The sequence below is a fragment of the Cupressus sempervirens genome, chromosome 8 (assembly GCF_028749045.1).
Source record: "Cupressus sempervirens isolate cs-2001-9-10 chromosome 8, ASM2874904v1, whole genome shotgun sequence".
NCBI classification, from domain to species: Eukaryota; Viridiplantae; Streptophyta; class Pinopsida; order Cupressales; family Cupressaceae; genus Cupressus; species Cupressus sempervirens.
In genome coordinates, this window is record NC_143125.1 from 350,299,267 (window position 1) to 350,324,070 (window position 24,804).

The 24,804-nt window shown below is 36.1% G+C and overlaps 1 protein-coding gene and 1 pseudogene across 7 annotated transcripts in view; one reads left to right on the forward strand and one right to left on the reverse strand.

The window, feature by feature from the left end:
• Positions 1 to 24,804, forward strand: part of GMI1 (gamma-irradiation and mitomycin c induced 1) — a 393,394-nt gene that overhangs the window by 151,011 nt on the left and 217,579 nt on the right. For all 7 annotated transcript variants that reach the window (XM_089797668.1, XM_089797669.1, XM_089797671.1 and 4 more), the window contains exons 20-24: positions 9,476 to 9,622; positions 9,802 to 9,823; positions 9,922 to 10,036; positions 10,197 to 10,313; positions 10,627 to 10,992. In XM_089797668.1, the coding sequence (XP_089653794.1) occupies positions 9,476 to 9,622; positions 9,802 to 9,823; positions 9,922 to 10,036; positions 10,197 to 10,313; positions 10,627 to 10,992 (767 nt within the window). The remainder of the gene's footprint in view (positions 1 to 9,475; positions 9,623 to 9,801; positions 9,824 to 9,921; positions 10,037 to 10,196; positions 10,314 to 10,626; positions 10,993 to 24,804) is intronic.
• On the reverse strand, positions 6,627 to 7,662 carry LOC149542781 (putative pyridoxal 5'-phosphate synthase subunit PDX1 pseudogene; annotated as a pseudogene).

Sequence of the window (24,804 nt, forward strand, 5' to 3'; positions counted from 1 at the left end):
AACTCATTCATCACATGCTTTTTCGTCTGAAAATTCCACTTTCAAGCTTGCGCACACTTTGTTCATGCTTGTTATAGCTTTCATTTGATTTAAAACTCATGATGGTGGTTAATTGCATGCATGCTTATGATAAAAACACAAAATCTTATTATAAGTGGATGTTATGGCACACATTTTTCATGCATAAAGCTTGCATGCCTTTTGACTTTCAAAAAACCCGTTTTTTGGTTTTTCCACCATATAAGCACATATTTTGCAAGAGGTTAAAATACTTCTTCCTTTCCTTCTTAAGGAAAAAAGGGATGATTCTTCATCAAGTTCATAGAGTTTTGTTGTATATATTTGTTGTCTTTTTTATGCAAGTCTTCTAATTTCAATTTTCAGATTTGCACATTGCATATGATGTGCTCCTATATTTTGTGCAAATTTTCTACATTGCATTTGCAAGCACTTTATCTTGCTTATACATACAGTCGGGATTACAAACCCTGTTGTTGAAGGAACTATCATAAAAAGTGAGCTCATTCATCACATGCTTTTCCGTCCAAAAATTCCACTCTCAGGCTTGCACGCACTTTGCTTATGCTTGTTATAGCTTCCATTTGATTTAAAACTCATGATGGTGGTTAATGACATGCATGCTTATGATGAAAACTAAAAATTTCATTATAAGTGGATGTTATGGCACACATTTTTCATGCATAAAGCTTGCATCTTTTGACTTTCAAAAACCTGTTTTTGGGTTTTTCCACCATATAAGCACATTTTGAGCTTAAACTCATGTATGAATTCGCTGTCCCTAAAGTTTCCAGCCATATTCCATATGTAATGATCCCTAGCAAACCCTGTTTTAAAGATTTTTACCCATTTATATATCTGGTTTTATGCATTCAAAGAAGAAAGGACATGAAACAATCATGATCACATAATGGAGCCTAGAAGGAGGTGAAAGAATGATTACAAGCATAGAGTGCTTTAAAGATAAAAATGGTTAAGGAACACTCAATAGAACAATAATGGATGCATATTCATATTCCGGTTTGAGATGCTTTCACCAAAACCTAAGCACAACAATCGTAAAACATCAAGCATCTCATAGCAACATGAAGACCAATAAAGCATGATGTAATAGAAGTCATGGCTTGTCAGGCACTTTAGAATGTTTTTATCATGTATTTGTAATTGACATATTACATGCAATGAAAAAACAAAATGTAATTGCATGTGATAGTATCATGTGCAATGTTGTAACATGTAATCAAGGTGCTACTGCATTAGGCATGCAACTTTGAATAAGTGAAAGTCAAGGAGTTTATTTTTTCATAAGTTGAGGTGGTTGAGGGTTTCCTGTTTACTTTCCACCTTTCTCTATCTTCTTCTATACAGAGGAGAGAGTTTAGTGTAAATAATCATCTTTTGGCAAGGCAAGAAATTTTTACCAGTTTGTATATGCATTCCAAGACTTCGAGCTTAGATGTGAATCCAATTGCCTTCAATGAAAGAGGCAACCTGCTTTCAAACTTTGTGTTGATTCAAGGTGTTATGTGACAACATTTTCCAGGTATTGATTATGAGTTTTGGAGCTTTACTCGAGGGATTTGATTTTTATTGTGCATACTCTGAGCTGTAATGTTTGAAGACTTTGTGCTGGAGGTGGACAAATTGTTGTAGATGGTAGTGGTTGTAATCACTAAGAGCTGAAGACTTTGGGCATTAGTTGTAAGTGTTATTATTAAATTTGAAAATATCCAGTAAGCGACTTTGTGCCTTATTGGTTATTTTTCTTGAATCCTCATATGAGGCAAGCACAGAAAGCTTTGGATTCCTGTTTTTGTTTCATAAAATATATAAATTAAACTTCTAGGTCACTGGTATTATTGTAGCAATAGGATCCTTTTGTTAAGTTTGAAAGTTGTAGTCACTTGCTAATCATTCCCGAAAAGAGAGGAATTGATTAAGTAAATCATCCATTTTGTAATTTCCCATTAAGTTTCTATTGGAGCCACTACCTACAGTAAGAAGGGAGCCTCCCCTATTGCTGGGAGGAGAGATAAATCTCATGAAATGTTGGCTAAAGTAACAATTTTGTAAATTGCGTTTAGTGACTAACAAAATTTTTAGCCAACACATAGCATGAGGTATATTTGTTGGGCATGGAAGATTGATCTTAAGGATTGATGCATGTTATTGCTCTTGGTTCAGTCTGAATGCGATGTTCTCCATTTGAAGTTAATTGCTTGAAGAAGAGAAGCTGGACATGGATTTTAGTGAGTGAAGCTGTAATGAAGGTGCAAGCTAATATTTCTATAGTCTTCATAATTCTGGTCTATTTTCTTATGTAATCATGAGCAATATTAATAACAGAAGATATTGATAAATGCTTTCAGTTTGGGACCTTTACTTTTTTTGTTAATGTTCGTTAGAATATTATCTTGGAAATTTTGTTAATAAGTTGTATTTCTGAAGCTGCAATTCTGAGCCAGAATTACAAATCTGAAATTGAATATCTAATCATTGCCGAACCCACTACAAGCAAACTGCATGACAAAAATTATTCCAAGCAAAAACAGAGAATTTGAAGAGAAATCAAATGGGGGTTTTGTAGTTGTATCAGAGCTGGTTTTCCTGCCAGCCAGTGTGTCATGAGTGAAAGAGAAAAGAGATACTATCGCAGAGAACAAAGGTGAACAAAGTGGCAACCCACCGAGGTTCCCTAAGGAGAACCTCTTTCTGCTATACTAGGATTTCATTGTGACTCATCTTTTTAGCAGTAGAATGAGTAGTTCAAACTTTGTTGCATATTAACTTTATGAACAGAGATAAGTGAACATGGGTGACACAGATAGAGATGATCTTCTTGTGAGTCTTCTAAATGAGCTTATTAACTTTATTGCAGAACAATGTCTAACAAATCATTGTATGGCTAAGGTGATGATTTGATGGCTCAATACCATGCAATGAACAATAGCAATAACAACAATAACAATAGTGGAAGCAATGGAGGTAGTGACGGTCAGGGTGATAGTTAAGTGAATAAAAGTACTGCAAATTAGCATATTGGAGCAGCTAATATTAGACCATTGATGCCAATTTATGACCTAGATTTCAATTTTAAGCAGGAGATGAACTTATATTAGCTGATTTACAAGATCAGTTTACACAAGACTGGAGGAATGTAGGTCGAAAATTTAAGGGTGTTATATCTCTAGGAAATATATAGACCTCAAAACTATGCATTGGCTTCAAAGGGGAGGCAGAGCACATAATGATGATCTTTAGATAAACATCGGTAAATTATCACTTCCGTGCTATGATTGATCTCTTGCAGTTATAGCCAAAGCATGGGTTTAGAAGCAAACACAAGAGACGGCAACTGAGAAATTTACCCATCTAAACCCATGCAGTAAGATGAGGTCATAGCATTCAAAAATAGTTCATAGCTTAAAGAAAAGGACTGTTAAATTAATAAATACATCATAATGGCAATATTACAGGAGTATAACATGACAGCATTGTAACATGAGCAGAACATGACAGCATTTAGAACAGCAGCAATAAGTATATCATGACAGCATTATAACAACAATTACATTGACTATGAAAGAAGTGACGGCATTGAATGTGATATAAAAGAAAGAAAATAAATCACACTCAAATTCATAGTTGATGAGTATATAATGGTTAACAACAATAGTTTGGATTTCTCATTTCATTTTGCACAAAAGTTGCAAACTTCAAGATTCTTGATATGATACTTCTAATGGTGCATTTCCCAGTCTGCTCTCTCTCTCTCTCTCTCTCTCTCTCTCTCTCTCTCCACACACACATTAACACACATGGACACATTCTTTTATATATGTTGCACTACATCTGACGTCCTAAAAACATTTTACTCACTGCCATCTCCAAAAAGCATCTGGTGTTATCATACCAACCCTGTCCCCAAAAGGTCATGGAGCATGGATTTAAACTTGACCTAAAAAATGGAAGAAAGAATATTAATTTTCAATTTATTTTATTTTTTCTGAAATGATCTTGTTTGGAAAACTTTAATATACCCAATTAGGGATACTAGGAAGAGATACCAGATTCCACAATCTAGGGCACAAAAATTTTGAAGATTTATTTTCATATAAAAACTTCAATTACAGTCTCTGATATCATGTCAGAATCAGATCTAAATTTACCAGCTAAAGAAAAAGTTTTCAGACTATTTATGATATTGGAAACATACAATCACTGTAAATATCTGCCCAGAAATTTTTAGTACTGAAATACAGCAACAACACTTACATTTACTGAGATAAAATAGAGATAGATGTGCAGATTTGTTAGAACATGCCCAGCAGTCTGCTCTCTACAGAGATAAATAATAGGGTTTATACATACAAAACATGTGAAGTTGTCCTTGAAATGATGGCGAAGCTATAATGCTCCATTTAGGGTTCCGAGCTCTAGTGCAATTTAACTACAAAAGTCCTAAGATGTATGTCCGAATTGAGGTGCACAGGTTTGCTATAAAACCGTTTAGGATTTTCCACTCCAAATGGCGAAGATGTCTCTAAACAACTCACAAAATTTCTTAGACAATCATGCTCCAATTTTGGGCAAAGCCGTAATTAAATGATGGTAAGTTGCATCAAAATCACTGCTCCAGGGATGGTGAACAGGTCTATCCCAAATCTGAAAATGATATGAAACTGTAGGTTCCAAAAAATCACCCAATTTGTCCTCTAGGTCTGGTTGCTCCCATTTAGAATATGGGAGTCCAAATCTAGTCAGAAATCCCATGCAAATAATAGCCCAACTCATGAAATGAGAAAGCCCTAATATCTGTTCTTCACATCTATTGTAAAATTTCTGCTCTTTTCAACAATCTGTTAGCAATGAAGCACAAGTAGATCCCAGTGAGAGAACCTCCAATGAATGGACTAGGTTCTTGTCCAACTTACTGAATTTACAAGGGTTTTCGTCCTTTTAGTGAAGCTGAATCAAGTTGTACCCAAAAGGAACATTTATGTAGAATTTCTGCTCTTTTCAACAATCTATTAGCAATAAAGCACAAATAGATCCCTGTGAGAGAACCTGCAATGGATGCACTAGGTTTCCGTCCAACTTACTCAATTTACAAGGGCTTTCGTCCTTTTACTGAAGCTGAATCAAGTTGTAACCAAAAAGAACATTTACACAAGAAGAAATAGACTGTATGTTGCCTCCAATGTAAAGGTAGAAGTTCTTATGAAGACATAAGTTTGTATTGGAAAAACGAACATTTAATATTTTAAAAATAATTTCTTATTTCAGTAAGTTGGGTGCCCCCCAAATTAGGGAAAACAATTTCTTTTTTTTTTTTTTTTCATTTTTTTAAGGCCAAAAACCGGAGGCCTATAATATATAGCATAAATATAAAGTTAGTAAAAAATGGTTACAATGTGAAATATATGTTTTTGGCATCCACCAAATCATGGCCAAGTCAGCCATGAACATCTCTATCTATACAAAATTTTATTCGATGAGCAGTACACCAATATGGTTTCCTGTACAAATATGGATTCAACCACATTTAAGCACTTTGTGCTTAAGAATTTGTGATCTAGGACTGCAAATACAAATGTGAAGTTGACTAGCCTTCTTACAATAATAGCTATGAGATTGTAATCCATCTTTCCATCAGAAACAACTTCATTGATTTTGCAATGGGTCATAAATTCAAAGTTGCTAATCCAAAATGGTCTCGTGGTTTTCCCCATACCATTGATCTGATTTTTCTGTCTTCAAGGTTGCAAGCTTTGGAGCAAAATATAACTTCAGGTTCCCTAACTCTAAAATGTAGCTTACCATCTGTGTTCTTTTCAAATCCTTGATTAGATATCACCTTCATGAAAGGGTAGCTAGACGAGAAAATAAATAATCTCCAAACTCACTACTTGATCCAATCCCTTGTGTAGACTTGAAAATGAATCAATCCCTTAGTTTCTCCATGTCAGCCAGACTGATGATGTTATGCTACTAATGGCTGTTGCTGAAATTCATCTTGCCTTATACATGGTGGAAGCTCAGAGCTGTGTTTAAACTGTAGGTCCAGAACCCAATTTATCTTGCCTGATATAGGATGGAAGTTCAGAGCTGTGTGTAAACTGCAGGGCACAGTAAATATCTAGAAATGTGTACTACAAATGCTATGCTGCTGCTCCTGAGGAGTGGAACTGGAGAGGATTTGTGGGGGGCATCCAATTAGGGATGAGAGAATCATGCCACTTCAAAACTGACACCACAGATACTCCATTAATAAAAAGCATTAGGAATAAAGCATAATATCTGTTGAGCTATTAAACTTGAAAATTGATGGAAGGATTGAGATGTGTAGATCCTACATTGGAGAGACAAAAGATGACAACTGAGAAATGAAACATATGATCTGAAGTAGAGACAGAACTTGTAGGAGGGAGGGCTGAAAATAAGTGACCACAGTTGACCCATCCCGAAAATAGCGCGAGTTCTCTTGAATGAATTTACTGGGCATGCAACCTTGCTCCCTACTTGGGCTGTTCTCCATATTCTACTCAGACCATGACCTCAACCAGTATGTGGGTGTCATGACAACAAGTCACAGCGTGATTAATAGTTCAAGTCATGACAGTTGGATCATCATTTTTGAACACACCAGAACCCATGAAAGCTCTGTCACAACCCGGCTGCAGCACCAAGGTGGCATTTGAAGGTGTATGTACACCTCCTGCTGCAAAATTGACAACATGAAGCCTGCTAGCTGTTTGGTTTTCCTCACAAACTCATAGGGAGCCTCAGTCTTTTGGGAAAGGGAAAAAACTTCATCATCTAAGCTCTGATGTCTGAAGTCTACGTATATCACCCAAAAGAGAACTCACATGTCCTACAGCCTCAATAATACTCTCTGTATCAGCCTCCCCTTTAGTTCTGATCATAGAAGCTCCTACAGTGGTCCTTCTCAGTACCTCACCAAGGATCCAGCAACCACACACAAACGGCATGTGAGAATTGTGCTTATTGATGTGCTATGCATCATCCACAATAGTTAGGACTTCACTTTCAGCAACGTAGTCAATATTTATAGCCTCAAGAATTTGGGATTGAACAAAATGGCCTATTAGCTTTGGCCATGACAAGTATTATTACTATGTATGACTTGACCTGAAAATTCCTTCTCGAGTTCTGATGTCAGCAGGGACATGTTCCACTGCCATCACAGCTACAGCCCCTGCCTGTTCAGCCATTCTAGTTTGTTCAGCATTAACATCAGCCATTATAATTCCCCCTTTAAGTAATTGAATAAGACTAACTCTGCAGGCATATGATATTCTTTGAGCTTGTATCAGAAATTGTTGCATTGCTATAAATAATAACAAATCCATCACTTGCCTTCTCTTTATTTAGGCAAGCAAGCTACTGGAACTAGGAAATCTGGCTGAGCTGTTTGTAGAATTATATTTTTCTTTCTTTTCCCCACTTTATTAAGTTATTTCTTATGAAGTCACTTTTATAATCTTTTACCCTTTAATACAATGTCATATTTTACTTTTCAATAAAAAACATCATTTCACGTTTTATAGACAGTGACTTGGTGGGTAGCACACGTGTTATTTATTTTATTTAACGGGGACATTACTGACCTCGCTGCCACATTGCGTGTCTTCAAGCAATTTTCTGCTGCACCACCAAGACCCAAAACTAGTTGTATGAAGTTGTGAATGACTCTATATCATCTGAGGCTTCACTCTGATGCAATCAGCATGGCTGAAACTTGCAACTCTGTCCGTTTTAATTCTTCACACTATTTTCCTGATCAATAAATCCCAAATTTTAGAAAAATCATGTCTTCATAACTCCATGCTCATATTATCAACAAGAAATTGATCAACAATATGCTGTATATTCTTGAGTATTTGCATGCTTCAAGCTGCCTACTGTAGATGCATAATAGATAGGAAAATCTGCATGGAATGTACCCAAAAAGTCTCTTGCATTAATATCATATCTTGTAAAGCTGCCTGCTCAATCTCAAGATGATTGTGTATAACGTGCACTATCCTTGTTGCTGTAGCTACTGGTTCTTACAACTATTATCTTCTCATCAACCATGATCTCCAACTCCATTAAATTCCTAATATGACATCAGAATTGGTAATCCCACTCCCATAGTAATATTTATTATGGTGTAGTCATGAAACTCAACATTCATCTGTGGTATCCTCTTGTTGTGTCTCATCTTAAATCCATCAACCATCATGACATGGAATTTTAAAAATTCTTCCGATTGTCATCCACTCTTAACCACCATTTTTGAGTTGCACTGCTGTCCTCCAAACATGTTACTTTCTGTCCATTCACACTTATTCTTACCTTGAATGGTTGATCCTTGGGTCTTCCTGGAAATAGGGCTGTAGCTACATGTTCTAAGGCTGTGTTATCGTGTTCTTCATTGCCACTCGCTGAAGTATCATTGATGGTGTAATCTTTGTTGAGTATAACTTCCACATGATACATTTTACCTTTCTCAAGGCATATATGATTGGGTACCCATGATTCTTAGCAATGGAAACAGAGCTTACCCAGCTCATTCTTGCTCACAATATCAAACTTCTTATCTTCCATCCCCACTTGGTTCAGGTATAATGCTCAATTCCTCTTGAGATGATTTCTTTTGTTTGGTATTTATATCCTGATGATAGTGCTTATTCGTAGTAGAAATTCCATGTGGCGTTCTTTCTTAATGGCCTAAAAAAGCGGATGATCAAAAGCTTTGACCCAACCCTTACGAGGTAGTGCCACATCCTCTATAAACCAAGCAATCAGCCTCTTCTAAGTAACGTTAGAAATTATTTCTGACAACCCTTGAAATTTTAAAATGTATGCATCAAGTGTCCCCACCTGTTTCAATGATTTAACTATATTCAGTGCACCTCTTAATCCTTACTGTCAAACCGGTCTATCGATGTTGTGCAAAACTGATCATATGAAACAATTGCACCATGAATTTGTGTTACTAACCTGTGATGCCACAACTTATGTGAAACTCCAAGTTGAAGGATGGCAAATTCTACATCATCTGATTAGATTGAGGCATCCAATTTCTTAACTAAGCTCTAGTTATACCCTTGGTACCAATCAAAGCCAGGTAAGGAAAGTTGTGGCAACCTTTTCTGTGATTCACGTTCAACTTACCTTGATTCCCTTGTTTCCTCTTTGCCTTTGCATGTTTAGTGATCTCCAAGTAGACGCTGAAAGTTATTGCTACATGAAAATCTGCTCAGAAAGATTGATACTTAGCCAAAATCTTAGAGATTGTAAATTTTCATGATTATGACATTGTGGTGTGATAGAAAGGGAAGAGCATCTCTTGATGGGTCTTGGAGAACATAGTTACAATGACTATTCTAGGCCAAGTTTCCCAGGAGTAGAGCTTGACTGACTTGAATTTTTCTTTTTGATCTTTTAGTGATGCGAGTGCTTACTCAGATGCGAAGGAAAGGACAATTATGGAAGGCTGGTCAAAGAGTAAAGATTATTAAAGGTGCTCCTGCTGGGAAGGATCTTTATGCAACTTTGGAGTATATCCTGTGTGAGGGTTTAGAAGGTGATCCAGGTATGATTAATTATCATGAATATGTTCATTCATTCTTTCTATATCTGTAATAGATTATAGCTTGATCTATCAGTATATTGAACTTCCATTGTTAATGAGATTGGATTTGATACTGATATTTTACTGAGATTTATTTAAATTATCTTTAGATTGTAACGTCTAAAAACATTGTATATCAGGTGAAGCTCGAATGATCTGCAGGTTCTTCTCCTGTTCCTTAGTAACATTCACCTAACTTTCACATGGTAGCACAGTGATTTAAGTATCATCTTCGTAAATGTGATATATACAACATGCAGGCCAATGGAATGCCCTGAAGACATGGGCAGCAAAGTAGCACTCATCAAAGGAATTGCATGCTTTGAACTTGGGACTTCCAAATCTTTTCCCATGGAATTGATATCGTCAGGAAAGGTAAAAGCCTACAAGGTTGTTTTCCTCGTCGTGCAACAGCCAGAATTCTGTATAAGACATAGTGTCTGTAAAATGATATACAGGTTCTATATTAGTTGGCAAGATATTTGTCCCCTAGTTTGCATGTTAACTTTATTGGTCTTATTTTAATTGGCTTCAGTGTCTGGCTGTGGATGAGGATATATGGACAAAACAGGTTGATAAAAAGAGGCTCAAGTCTCCGGATACTATTGAAATATTAAACACAGAGCAAGTACAAAAATTTGATGTTGATAAGGTGAGGGATATTGTACTAGTGCAATAACAAAACAGTGATTTGATACAATGTGACTGAACTTTATAAAGCCTTACTCTGTTTTTCTTTTGTAGTAGCCAAAGCCATAGCTGTTTGTTATTGGATATGAGTGATTGTGTGTAAATTGAAATGGGTATTTCTCTGATCAGCAGGTTCCTTTCAATATTTATATTGTTCGAAGATGTGATGGAATATAACAGAATTATATATTTGTTTGGAAGTTATCTACATAATAAATGTCTTTAGGATATTTCAAGAGTTTCTAGTTTTAGCTCTTGCCCGTTTCCTGTTTCAGGGATTTGACTTACCGAAGGGATTTCCAAAGGAAGTAACAGTTAAAGCAGGATTTGATTTGCCAAAGGAAATTATTGCTATCGTAAGGCCATGTTCTTTTAATGAAGATAATAAAGAAAAAATCATAGATGGTACAGATCAAAAATATATTGTCAAGGATAGCATGGAAATGAGGATGGATATTAAAGACATCCAAAAACATGGTTCTGCTCCAGAAAATTCAGCTGGAAATGATGTGAAGTATACCATACAAACAAGGACTTCCTCTCGGAAAGGAGTACATGGATTGTATTGCTTCTCGATGGAAGGATCCCATTTATTGGAGATTTTCAAAAAAGCAGGACGATACAGATTTACATTTTCTCTAGTAAGTTTTAATTCTGATAATTTCATATCTTGAATACTGCATTTGTTAAAATGTTTTCAATTTAATTAGAAAAAATATGAAGTAGAAAATTACACTTTTTAGTGATAATTTGAACTCTCATATATTTGCTTAAATTCTTAATAAATTATTCTTATATTTATATTTACTGAATAAAATTTTAATACTTCATTAAGCCTCTAAAATTTACATAAAATAAAATAACACGTCATAAACATTATATTTAAATAAAAATTTATAAACAATAGAATTTTTAAAATTCGCATTACACTAAAATCAATATAATATTATAATAAATATTAAATGTAAACATTCACTGTTTATGTATCCTTCTGGACAAGTTGATGATCATCGATGAAAATAAATTAGAATGCTTCGAAAAAATTAAAATGCTTTAAAAAATGGATGATTATTTGTTGTTGTGGGAAATGCATTCCTTATTTGTTTGTGGGCTTATTTCTTTAAGCCAAATGAATTCGTCTATCACGTTTGTGGATTTTCTTATGTGAATTTTAGTGATATTTGCATCACAGATTTAAATTTAAGAAATCTGAATTTTGAAATATATGGTATGACTGAAAGTTACTCTTTTTTGTATGGGCAAATATGGTATTTGACTCCTATCCATCCCTATCATATATATTTACTAGTTATAGCGATATGCATGCCTGGTAAGGGAGGTGGGCACATCTTGCCACTTTGGTAATGTGTTATTGATATGCACAATTTTTATGTTGTGTAGAAAAGACATAATTGAAGCAGTATTTGGTGCATCTAATATATCTAAGTTGCTGGTACGGATGTGGGTTCAAAATTTGTCCAAAAATATTTCGGGTTGGGTTTGAATTAGTTTTGGGTTCCTCCATACCAAAACATATGTTTTGTTTTTAAATACATGTGTATATATGCAACAACCAATAAGTCCATACACCACTCTGCTAGTAGAAAAGCAACATAGAAAAATACACCACCATTATGTTTCATTTCAATAGGATATTAATTGCATCATTTAGCCATACAATATTATACACTTGCTTGGTTGCATGCATGCATGGGACATATTTCCAGATCCAGGGATGGTTTGAGATGAAAGGAATCATCAAAAATAAGTGCAGTAATCTGAATTTATTTTATAATTGTTAGAGGATTTCTGACCAAGCTAGATCAAAAGTTGAGATTCAGATTTTAAGCCTTGGATTCAAAGAATATATCATTGTTTTTAAAAGAAATTCCTCTATAGTCATCAATTTGGACTTCACCAATTGTCAATTTAGATTTCCGCTATAAGCAAGTTTTCATTTTCACTTAGAAATGCATAAATGACATATAAACCATCTTTTTTTTGGCCTTTTTAAAGGTCGCTTTTAGGGTTGGAAGGATCAAATAGACCAAATTAGGCATTAAGAAAAACACTTGAAAAGTAAAAAAAAAATTTGTTTTGAAATTGAATTCGTCTTGAGTTTGACTGCTGGGCACAAATTCTTCGAAATTCACTCCAAATTCTGCCCAGATCCCTCTGACAGAATTTGCAGTGAATCTATGGTTCTGGAGGCAAATTTGGGAAGAGGTTGACGAGGACCAGACTGTCTACAGAATTGAACCAGACTTTTAGGGTTTATATATATAACTAAGTTATCAGATTCTCTCCAGCAATTTTTGTGTGTGTGTGTGTGTGTGTGGTGATGTTATAATTGCTATTTATTAGTGTCAAATGTGGGGTACCTCTCCCGAAAATTTAACTCTGTAGTTAGAGAAATCCAAGTATATGCTATATTGTAATATCCCTGACCGGAGATTTTATTTGAAACCCTTAATGGAACTCAGAAAATTTAAAACAAATAATTTCATACAATGTATTTCATAGATTTTATCAACAAAACCCCAGAAATTAATAGAGAAAAATGTTTTTCAAACTGTTATTACGTTCAATCTCCAATAGAACTACATTTTCAAAAATAATATTTCAATGAAGCTCTTTAGCAAAATAACCAAGAAATCCAATCGTAGATACAAAAGCTACAACAAGATTGGATAATAAAAGATGAACCTGGAGTACAATGTGAAACACCAAAGCTACAATAGGATTGGATAACAGAAATATGAACCTGGAATACAATGTGAAACACTTGAGCGATGTCTCCAATCAGCAAGGGCACTTCATCCATTTCTCAAGCTTGAGGGTTTTTGTCCTCACCTGTTGAAAGCTAAAGCTTTTGAAAATAACTCTCCACGAGAGAAAGTGAAATCCAAATTACAAAACGATCTATGGTGGAACTAAGCTCCATCTTCTTCCCTTTTAAGAACAAGCAGCTGACTCTTCGTGTTCCCAGTTTAGTTTCTTTATTTCCTTTTAAAATAAAAACCTTTTCCCCCACTTAAGAAAATAAAGTGCACATAGATAATAAAGTGACATTAATAATATCGGCTTAAGTTATTAAGTTACTTTATAACAAATCTGTTAAATCTTCAGACATTAAAATTTCCCATCAGGTGGACTCAGAAATGCATGGCTGATAGCTTGCCAGAAAGCTCTTGAAAAGATGCTCCTAGTTCCCACCCTAAAATGTCAAGCATCATATTTGTGGATACTTCATTTCCAATTGGTTGTATCTCAGTTCTATAGAGGGTTATGTCTGCTTCAAGCTCGTATGGTGCTGATATTCTTATCTTGCATACTCCCTTATGACTAACATCATTGTTAACTCACATAAAGGATTGTAGAAACATTAATGAAATGTAAATTGAAAATTAAAAAAATCGTAAATCATGTCTTTGGCATCAAAATAAATGTACCTTTTCGGGTATTTAGTATATGATGAGAATGTTAGCCTTCTATTACTTGCAATAGTAGTAAGGACTAAATCAATGGTATGTTCCAATTATTAACATGAAACAAGAAACTCAATCTCAATTGCTCAAATCCTTTTAGCTTGGAGGTTTGGTTGAATATATCTGACTCAAGCGAATGGGCTCAGCTAATTAATTAATATTAGTTTAAGACTGACAGTGACTAGTCCATTTAAACTTTGAGCCGAAGTTTAATTAAATCTTTATTCATGGGTGGACTCTACCATGAATAATCGAAGGGCTAAGGGTTTGTATTTAAAACAAAAATTACTCCATCATCATGTCTGTTTATAATGTTCTAATGTTCTTTACTTACCTTGTTAATCACTATAGTCACATTTAGATTGCCCTTTGATTAAAGGGAGAAATCTGCTTTCCTCCACTTGGTAGTGAGAGATGTCTCATAATTTTTTTTATTTTTATATGATCTATAAGAATGAGATATCATGCTAAAAAAATGATCAATTAAGCATTCAGTGATGAAAATAGCCAAGACCAGAATACTGACTAAAAAGCCACTTACTAAATTAGTGCGATTGTCTTTAAAACTGTTAACGGTTACCCTTGCATTGAGATATTGATGTTATAGTGATCCTCATCATAAACAGACTCCTTGTTGAGTGAATCCTCGACATGGCGAGAGGGTATGAGAAGTCACTCAAGGCTTTAAGAAAAAGTAAGGTACATAAACCACTCGATTAACAAAAACAAATCCCTTAATAAGATAGGTTGGGGACAAAAAGGTTATAGGGACACCAATCTGTCTTAAAGGGTAAAGATACATGAATGCCAGCATAGACCTGATCAGGCAATCCATGGCAAATTGAGTTTAAGTGAGGCATTGCTATAAAAAAAATCATACGATCGAGTCATCTAGGGACACCAATCTGTCTTAAAGGGTAAAGATACATGAATGCCAGCATAGACCTGATCAGGCAATCCATGGCAAATTGAGTTTAAGTGAGGCATTGCTATAAAAAAACTCATATGATCGAGTCATCTTTAAACAGAGAATGATCATTTTTATAATAATAGCCTACTTAAACAAAATTTTGAAGTACCCATATTAATTATAGATGAATTCCTCCACTCATAGACCTACTATCATTCGACTCTAAACTTTGAATTTGTATATGCAAAACAAAGAATTACGAAATCCTGAGTGTGTAACCTTAATGTTTAACTAATTTCTAATATTGATAAGATTATTAAATTGACAACAAGGTGGTGACCAAAATTGGCTATTGCTTCTTCATATTCATGAGATTATAAGAACTATCTAAAGAATAAATAAAGAGACATCATAGCTAAAATTGCGAATATTGAAGCACCATAACAAGAGATAATATATTAAAACATCAAAGCTTGATATTATATATTGAAACTTCTTATGGAGCTACCCTATTAATAAAAGTCCAAAATATATATGTACATATATAATTTGAGCATTACCAAAATTATTTAGGCTAGGAAAAGATACTACTATGACAAGAAACTATAAAAAGCCCAACCAAAAGCACTTATAGCTGCTAATAATATATCCAAAATACTCAAATCTAGTTACAAACATATCTACAAAAATCCTCTTGGCTCTGCTAAGAAAGGCCAGGATAGGAGGAAGCAAAGTTTAGATATCTAGAGGCCTCGCTATGATGATTTCTTAGAGGGAATAACACTTTGATTTGTTGAAGCCCTTGACCGCTTGCTTTTCCTTGCCCTACTTGACCTATTGAGCTTTAGAAGAATTAACCTGAGCTTATTGTGATCTTGGAGGTCAAAATCAAGAGAGATGTTAAACTTGGCATTTCTTGAGGAAGGTTTCAAGCCAGAGAACATAGAAGAAAATGGACGAACCTTTCCATTTCTAGCTAGACATATTCAAAAGCATGGGGTCTTAAATGGAGAGGATTGAGCACCTAAGAACTTTGGCATGCTTCAGACATTCTACTAGCCAGGTCATGTATTCTTTAGGGTAGGGTATTTCCAATCTATTGTTAATACTGAACACAACGTTATGGAGCCCTTTGAGCCATGTCTACTAAAAAATGGTTTCACAAAGATAAATAGTGTCCCAAAGGTTCACCCAGGCTCGAATGAGGCAAGCAATTAAACATCTTATCACCTTACTATTGGAGTGCCACATGTTTTTGTAATTGAAATGTGCTTCACCTAGTGCCTTGACCACTACAATCTAGGTCATGTCATTAGTATTTGTAAGGATCCTACTCCAATGCTTGGGCTTAATAGGGCCAAGAAAAGACATGGTCCTCTCTTCGGATGAGTGATAGAGGATAGCAAGTGTATCCGTAATTGGAAAGAGCCTAACCCTAGTTGAGATCTACATTCCTTAGTTGGAAATATAGCAAGACTCAAATGAAATCAAACACATGAAGAGCCCGAGCCAAATCAAACGAGTAAACACACTTTAAGGGAAGCGGGACTTCTAGTAAATGCCAGAAGCTTTGAGAGGCCTCACGAAATTAAATAGGAAGCTAGACTAATAATAATCCACAACAATCATATCTAGTTGAGATCGGTATAAGAGGAAGGGAAATGGTTGTATAGGGTGATAACTATATAAATCTTTGGGTGATCAAGGTTATATAGTTATAATTGCATGAGTATCTTAAAGTTTAAGGTTGTGGAGGCCTAAAAACTTAATTAACATCTATTTGAAGTATAGATGCGAAAATGAACTCTAATCTAAACAATGGAATACATTTAATCCCTATCTGTCAACATAAATTATGAAGGGACATTGGGGTATCTCTACAAAACAAACATTTATATAAGAAAAATCATAGTGCTTTGATTTAATTCAAAAGTTGTGGTTGAGAGTAGATATGCTATAGGCTTATTTGGTTAAAACTATATGCCCTTGATAGCATGTCTAAACTAAAACTGCAGTTATAGTAATGTGTAAAAGAAAATAGAGCAATCTAAGAGGTTCCTACAAGATGTTAGAGCAAAACAATTGTAAGTGATGCACATAAATTATATCTTAGGTGTTGAGTTATAAATCTAGGCTAAATATGAGTTCTTGAATGTGAGATATTCCTTATTGCTATGCCATCGACACCTATATTAGCTAATTTGTCAATCAACCGGTTTCCTTCCCTACATATATGTTGAATTTCAACCTTTGTGAAGGTATTGAGAATTTGTATACTAAATTCCAATAAAGAATTCAATTTCCAGTTAGCTGTGTTTCTCGTCCTTATTGCATTAATCACTATTTGATAATCTTCCTCCACTAGTATCTTTGTAATATCGAGTTCCTTACTTATTTGAAGACCTTCAGTTACCGCTGCAAAAACTGCCAAATTGTTGGTTGTATTATTCAATGTCTTTGCTAATTTTTCTATAACTTGGTCATTACTATTATCAATTATTTTTCCAATACTGGCTATAGTGGGATTACCTATTGAAGCTCCGTCAAAGTTCAGTTTAAATCATCCTTCTCCTGGAGATTCCCATTTATGCTGGGTCCTAGATTCCTTACTCTGCTTACCTCGTTTACTATATTGGGTTGGAATAATTAGGTCCACACAATTTTTGTGAATTAGGCTATCCCAATGGGAGAAGGATCCTTCAATGCAATTGGTATCTTTTAGGCTATTGTTTAAAGTTTATACTAGCTTCAATTTAATTACCAAGAGAGTCTGTTGAGATCAACTAATCTTGAAATAGTCTTATATTTCTTTCTTTCCAAAGTTCCCAAGCAACTATTGAAGGGGTGATGATTCATATATTTGGTTTAAGCAATTCTTCAGCTTGGAAGGCCATTGTTGTAAGAAGTTTTTAAGGTCATTGGAGTGTGCTGACAACCAATTTAATTTGCACAAGATGTTTTGCCGACATTTTGATGCATACAGGCAATTTAGAAGAATGTGATCCACAATTTCTTCTTCTTGTTTGCATAATACACATCTTGTAGGTCGTTTGAAACTTAGCTTCTATAACCATTCTGTTGTTAAGATAAGCTTCTACATCGATGCCCATAAAAAGGTGCCAGCTTTGGGTAAGCGAGCTTTGTTCCAACAAAGTTGTAATGGAAATTCAGAATTTTGGAGATTGAGATATTCAGTAGCTTGCTTATACTCCTCTTTAACCTTATATTTCCCATTGTTAGATCCACACCATATGAGTGTGCTAGTTCTTGCCTTATATGCAAAGGTTCTATACTCAAGATATTCACTAAATTGTTCTTTTGAAAGTTGTGTACTTGCAATATGTGAAAACTAACTATTGCAGTTACTGATTATTAATCTCCTATCTTAAAAAGATTATTGAACTGCTGAAAACAAATTCCCAGCTAATATCAAAAAATAACACAACTGCAACTTCACTTAAAAAATACGAAAACAAATGCACAACACAATGAACACAATATTTTTGGACAAATTGTCCCTAGAAAAACCCCTTAAGGGAAAACCAATTCTACAAATGAGGAATTATATTAAACTTCAACAAATCAAGAGATACAAAATTCCTTGCCTCTCACTGGTAGAACTTCGACAACCTCTTGATTTCTCTCGCTGATATTACCCACTGCTATTCCCACGCTAACATTGTGCCCTTGCTAACACTGCAAGATTGTTTGCTAACACTGCAAACTTACAAACTCATTTGCTAGCACTGCAAATGTTTCTCCAAACTTCTTTCTTGTTCTTCCAAAAGCCCCCCTGACCTCCTTTTATACTACTCCTGTTGGGAAACCAACAGTTGAGATTGATTCTTAATCGACGGTCGAGATTAAAACAACTTAACAACCCTAACCAAGTCGGTTTCTTGTTGTTTCCAAAAGTGGTCAATTATTTAACAAATATTTGTCCCTAACCTAACCAATTAGTTAGTAAAACAATTACTTGCTAAATAAGAGCAAATGGACGAACAACTGTCCAGAGCTAACTAAACTAACACTCCCTCTTAGCAAGGAAGCTGTTCTGCATGACGCCTAACTTATCTCTAAAGAAGATAAATTTTGCCTTCCCTAATGCCTTAGTCAGAATGTCTGCTACCTGCTCCTCTGTAGGTATGTACTGTAGTTGAACAACTCCCCGTTGTACACAATCTCTGATGAAGTGATATCTGATATCTATATGTTTAGACCTATCATGAAACACTGGATTCTCAGACAACTTGATGCAACTCTGATTATCACAATGTATCACAGTAGTCTCAACCTTCTAACCAAACAAAGCTACTAACAACTTCTAAAGCCATATAGCTTCACGTTGCCATGCTAGCTGCTATGTATTCTGCTTCTGTTGAAGTCAGAGACACAGACTTCTGCTTCCTGTTGAACCAAGAAACAACTCCCAATCCTTGAAGTGCTCCTTTTGTATGTTGTACTTCTTGCCCAGTCTGCGTCAGTATAGCCTATCAACCTGATACCTTCATTTCGAACATATCTAATGCCATACTCAACTATACCATGCAAGTAACGCAATACATGCTTGGCCGCTATCTAATGCATTCTCTTTGGTTCAACCATGAACTGACTAAGAGAGTTAATTGCAAATGCTATATCTGGCCTAGTGTTGACGAAATACATAAGCGAACTAATCATCTGTCTATATAAAGTGGGATCTACATCCTTCTCCCTGGATGTATCTACCTTCCTCCAATTTGTGATCATGGGTGTAGATATGGCTTTGCAATCCTCCATCCCGAATTTCTTCAAGATTTCAATGCAATATTTCCCTTGACCAAGGAAAATCTCCCCATCTATTTGCCACACTTCCATGCCTAGAAAGTAGTGCATAAGTCCCAAATCCTTCATCTCAAACTCTTCTGCAAGGTTTCTCTTGCAATCCACTATGAGCCCTAGTGGACCTATAAGAAACAGGTCGTCCACATAAAGAACAAGAATGAGAATCTCACCCCCAACGATCAAGTAGTAGAGGTTAGCATCTACTTCACTCTTCGCAAAGCCCATTTTCTGCAAGTATGTATCAATGCGCTCATACCACGCTCTAGGAGACTGCTCGAGTCTGTACAATGCTTTCTTTAATCTGCACGTGGGTCTCTTTGCTGTGTGCTACAAAGCCTTCTGGTTGTTCTATGTATACCTCCTCCTTCAACTCACCATTAAGGAATGCTGTCTTGACATCCATTTGATGGATCTGCCATCCCATCTGTGCTGCAAGTGAGATTACAGCTCGTATAGAAGTATACTTGGCAACTGGAGCAAATGTCTCCTCATAGTCTATTCCCTCCTTCTAAGAGAACCCCTTTGCCACGAACCTCGCCTTGTATTTCTCAATGCTACCATCAACACCGTGCTTTGTCTTATAGATCTAGCGTGATCCAACAACTGCTCTATTTGTTGGTCTAGGAACTACCTCCCCACACATCATTTTGCATTATTGAGGAATACTCCTCAACCATAGCATCTCGCCATACCTGATGCTGTGCAATGTCTTGATAGCTAGAAGGCTCACTATCTACCAACTGACTAACTAATGCCACATAGTCATTGAACTTGGCTGGTTGTCTCCGCTGTCTAGTACTCTTCCTAGGAGCTCCCACAAACTCCTAAGTATCCCTTTGTGTATTTGGAACCTTATGGTTCCTGTTGCCAACTGTAGAGGATGACATGTCAACCTCTGAGTCCTCTAAGATGCATTTCCTATTGCACTTGTTGCTCAATACTCTGTGAATCTTCACTACCTGAGTCTACACTCGTACTGTTAACTGCACTTGAGCTTTGCTGCCCTTGAATCGGTCTTGGAGCTTCTATTGGTTGCTCACTCTGATCATTTGTTGGCAAATCTCTGGATCTCCTAAATGCCTTGTCCTCCATGAACTTGACATCACGTCTGACAATAATTCTTTTTGTCCCTGGAATGAAAATCCTATATGCCTTTGAGTTCTCACTGTACCCAACAAAGTACCCCCTCTCTGCAGTCTGATCTAATTTTGTACATGTATCTCCGGGAATATGACAATATGCCAAACTACCCAATATCCTGAAGTGACCGACATCTAGCTTCTTCCCTGTGAAAGCCTCCTCTGGTGTCATCTTCCCTAACACCTTGTGTGGAACTCTGTTCTGGATGTAGACTGCTATATTGCATGTCTCTGCTCATAAGTAACGGGACATGTCCTGGTCATGTAGCATAGCTCTTGTTGCCTCTGAAATAGAACGGTTCTTTCTCTCAGCAACTCCATTTTGCTGTGAATTGTAAGGAACAGTCCATTCTCTCTTGATTCCTTCTCTGGTACAGAACTCCTGGAAGACATTTCCTTTGTACTCGCTTCCATTGTCTGACCGAAGAACCTTTATCTTCTTTCTTGTTGAATTCTCCACAAGAGCCTTGAACTCTTGGAATCGACTGAAAAACTCATCCTTAGTCTTCAAGAAGTATATCCAGGTCTGAGAAATCATCAATAAAAGTAACATAGTACTCATATCCTCTATAAGAGATTTGGTCGACATCGGTCCACAAACATCTAAATGTACTAGATCAAGAACACCCTTAGATCTAGTGTCACTCCTTGGAAAAGATGCTTTCGTGAACTTCCCCAACACACATCACTTACATACATCATAATGCTCTATGCTTACTTCTGGAACACCTGTCACCGTCTTACAAAGCAATCTAAGTGCTCTATGATGAATATGGCCCGTCCTCCTATGCCATAGCTCTCCAAGATCTCTAGGATGGTGCTCATGAGTGCCTTAGGAGTATCAAACTGCAATCTATAAAGGCGACCGCTCCTAACTCTAATGGTTATGGGTGATTTCCAATCCTTGTGCTTAATCAACACATTTGTCCCTCTAAAAAGTACATTATACCCCCTATCCTGAAGAACAGATATAGAAATCAAATTCATACCTAAGCCTGGCGCATACAACACATCATGAAGTGGAATTATCTTTCCATTCTCCCTCTGAAACTGAATAGTCCCTTTCCCAACTGGGTTGAGTTTGGACAAGTTTCCTAGAGAAATCTGGATGTTGGTGTCCTCGTTGTAATTGGAGAAGTACTCTCTAACTCTTGTCATATGAAATGATGCCCCACTATCTATATACCGAACACATTGTGAGGTCGAGCTAACCATACAAGCTATGAGTGCAAACTCATCTTCCATTCTACTGGAGAGTTCTTCCGCACTTTTTGAAGCTGCCACCTGCTTCTTACCCTTATTCCTCTTTGGGCAATCGCTGACATAGTGGCCAAACTCGTGACATCCAAAGCAGTTGACCTTAGAAAGGTCCTTCTTCTTCTTTTCACTTTGTGAATTCGATCCTTTGCTAGATTCCTTCTTTGCTTTCCCCTTTACCCGCTAGGGCAACGTTCTCTTGTTCCACCTCATATTTCTGACTCTTGATGGTCCAATTGACAAGACTTAGTCTAAACTCCTCCTGAGTGAAATCAGTCCATAGTCGATCCCAACTCGGTAAAGTATCTCGTCCACTGAGAACTTGAACAAAGACACTCCATTGTTTAGTAAACCCATTTAGGGCTATTCTCGCTAGCTTGTCATCACTAGGGCTATCTCCAATAGCTGCTAACTCGTCCTTGACAAGTTTGAGCCTGGTGAGGTAACTTGTGACATCTTCTCCTTGGTTCATCCAAGTATTCTATAGCTTCTCTTTGAGAATCAACTTCCTATTGGTGGTAGCATTTTGGTATAGATTCAGAATGGCGTCCCACATCTTCTTCGCTGTATCTAGCTCTGCGATATGTGGAACAATATGATCCTTGACATCATCAAGGATAATCCTCCTCGCCTTGGCATCGTCCTTCTTATGTGTTGCAAGCTGTGTTGCATCCGTTGGTATAGGTACAACACTGGTAGCATGATCCTTGATACCATTCTCTTCCAACAATAAAGAAATTCTGGGTTTCTAGACACCAAAATTCGAGGCACCATCCAATCTATCCTGATCTCTCAAACCAGCTGAAGCCATCTCAAGGGATTAAAGCAATAATAAATCTAAAGAGATCAAAATTTCTTTCCTAGGGCAAAACTCTTCTACCCTTAACAATGCTCTGATACCAAGTGAAAACTAACTATTGCAGTCACTGATTATTAATCTCCTATCCTAAAAGATTATTAAACTGCTGAAAACAAATTCCTAGCTAATATCGAAAAATAACACAACTGTAACGTCACTAAAAAAATACGAAAAGAAATGCGCAACACAATGAACACAATATTTTCAGACAAATTGTCCCTGGAAAAACCCCTAAGGGAAAACTAGTTCTACAGATGAGGAATTATATTAAACTTCAGCAAATCAAGAGATGCAAAATTCCTTGCCTCTCACTGGCAGAACTCCGACAACCTCCTAATTTCTCCCGCTGATATTCCCTAGTGCTATTCCCATGCTAACACTCCGCCCTTGTTAACACTGCAAGATTGTTTGCTAACACTGCAAACTTACAAACTCATTTGCTAGCATTGCAAATGTTTCTCCAAGCTGCTTTCTTGTTCTTCCAAATGCCCCCTTGACCTCCTTTTATACTACTCCTGTGGGGAAACCAACGGCCGAGATTGATTCCCAATCGACGTTTGAGATTAAAACAACTTAACAACCCTAACCAAGTCGGTTTCTAGTTGTTTCCAAAAGTGGTCAATTATTTAACAAATATTTGTCCCTAACCTAACCAATTAGTTAGTGAAACAATTACTTGCTAAATAAGAGCAAATGGACAAACAGCTGTCCAAAGCTAACTAAACTAACACAATACCCTTCCATTTCCATCCTAAAGTAGGCAAATATTCATCTGTTTTGATATAGTGTTTAAGTTTATCTCCTAATTCCTCTTTTAAAATATTTCTGATGTTTGGGTCCATTCTTGATGAGGTTAGTCGTTCATATCCTACACATGAATCTTCCCTGAATAGTGCATTTTCCTTGTTACAAATATCACATGTCAGTTTATTGTGAATGGTATCTTTGCATGATATTAGGCAATTTCAGATTTGTGATCCACTAGAATGATTTTTGGATCTAAACAAGTTTAAGGGTTCTGCATTTAGTATATACTTATTGAATAGAATGGAATACCATTTCCTATTAGGTTCCTGAAGCATATTCCACACTAGTTTTGTACCTAGAGCTAGGTTTTGAGAGGGCAAATTTTCAATACCTAGCACCCCTTTCTCTAGTGTTTTTCAAATGTGTTCCCACTTTATCATTGGCAATTTCTTGTTTTCAGATGTCCCCTGCCATAAAAAGTTTCTGATTTTAGATTCAATTTTCTTGGATATGCTAGCAGGCAAAGGTAGGATGGACATTTGATATGTTGGTATAGGTGCTAGAACCGATTTAATCATTTTGGTTCTATCGACAGTGGATAGCCACCTTACTTTCTAGCTATCCATTTTATTTTGGATCTTAGTAATTATTGGTTCTCATATCTTATTGCATTGCTTTGCTTTATCTAACGGAACTCATAAATATTTATATGGGATGTTTCCTGTTTTAAGGCCCAAAGTTCTGCAAACTGCTACTTTTGTATTGGTATTAGTGTTTAGGAAGAAAACTTGAAATTTATTTGCATTAACTACATGTCTTGACAGTGTTGTGTACGCATTTAGGATATCTTTGAAATGTTGAGCTTCTTCTTTAGTGCTGGCACCTGGTACGATAGTTTCGTTAGCAAATCGGTGGTGCATTATATTGTCTATATTTTCTGTGACTTTGATCCCTTGAATCTTCCCTTCTAATGGCTTCTTCCATGATGACAAACAAAAATGAGGACAATGGGTCACCTTGTCTAATTCCCTCGTGCATTTGGAAGAAGCCTTCGTGGTTTCCATCGACCATAATAGATAGTTTGGGGGTGGATATGCAGCTGAATATTAAATTTATCCATATTTTTTGAGAAACCAAAGGCTTCCAAACACTTATTAAATAATCTCGAATTGACCTTGGCATAAGCTTTCTGAGAATTAATTTAATCAACATATATGGGTCTTTATTAG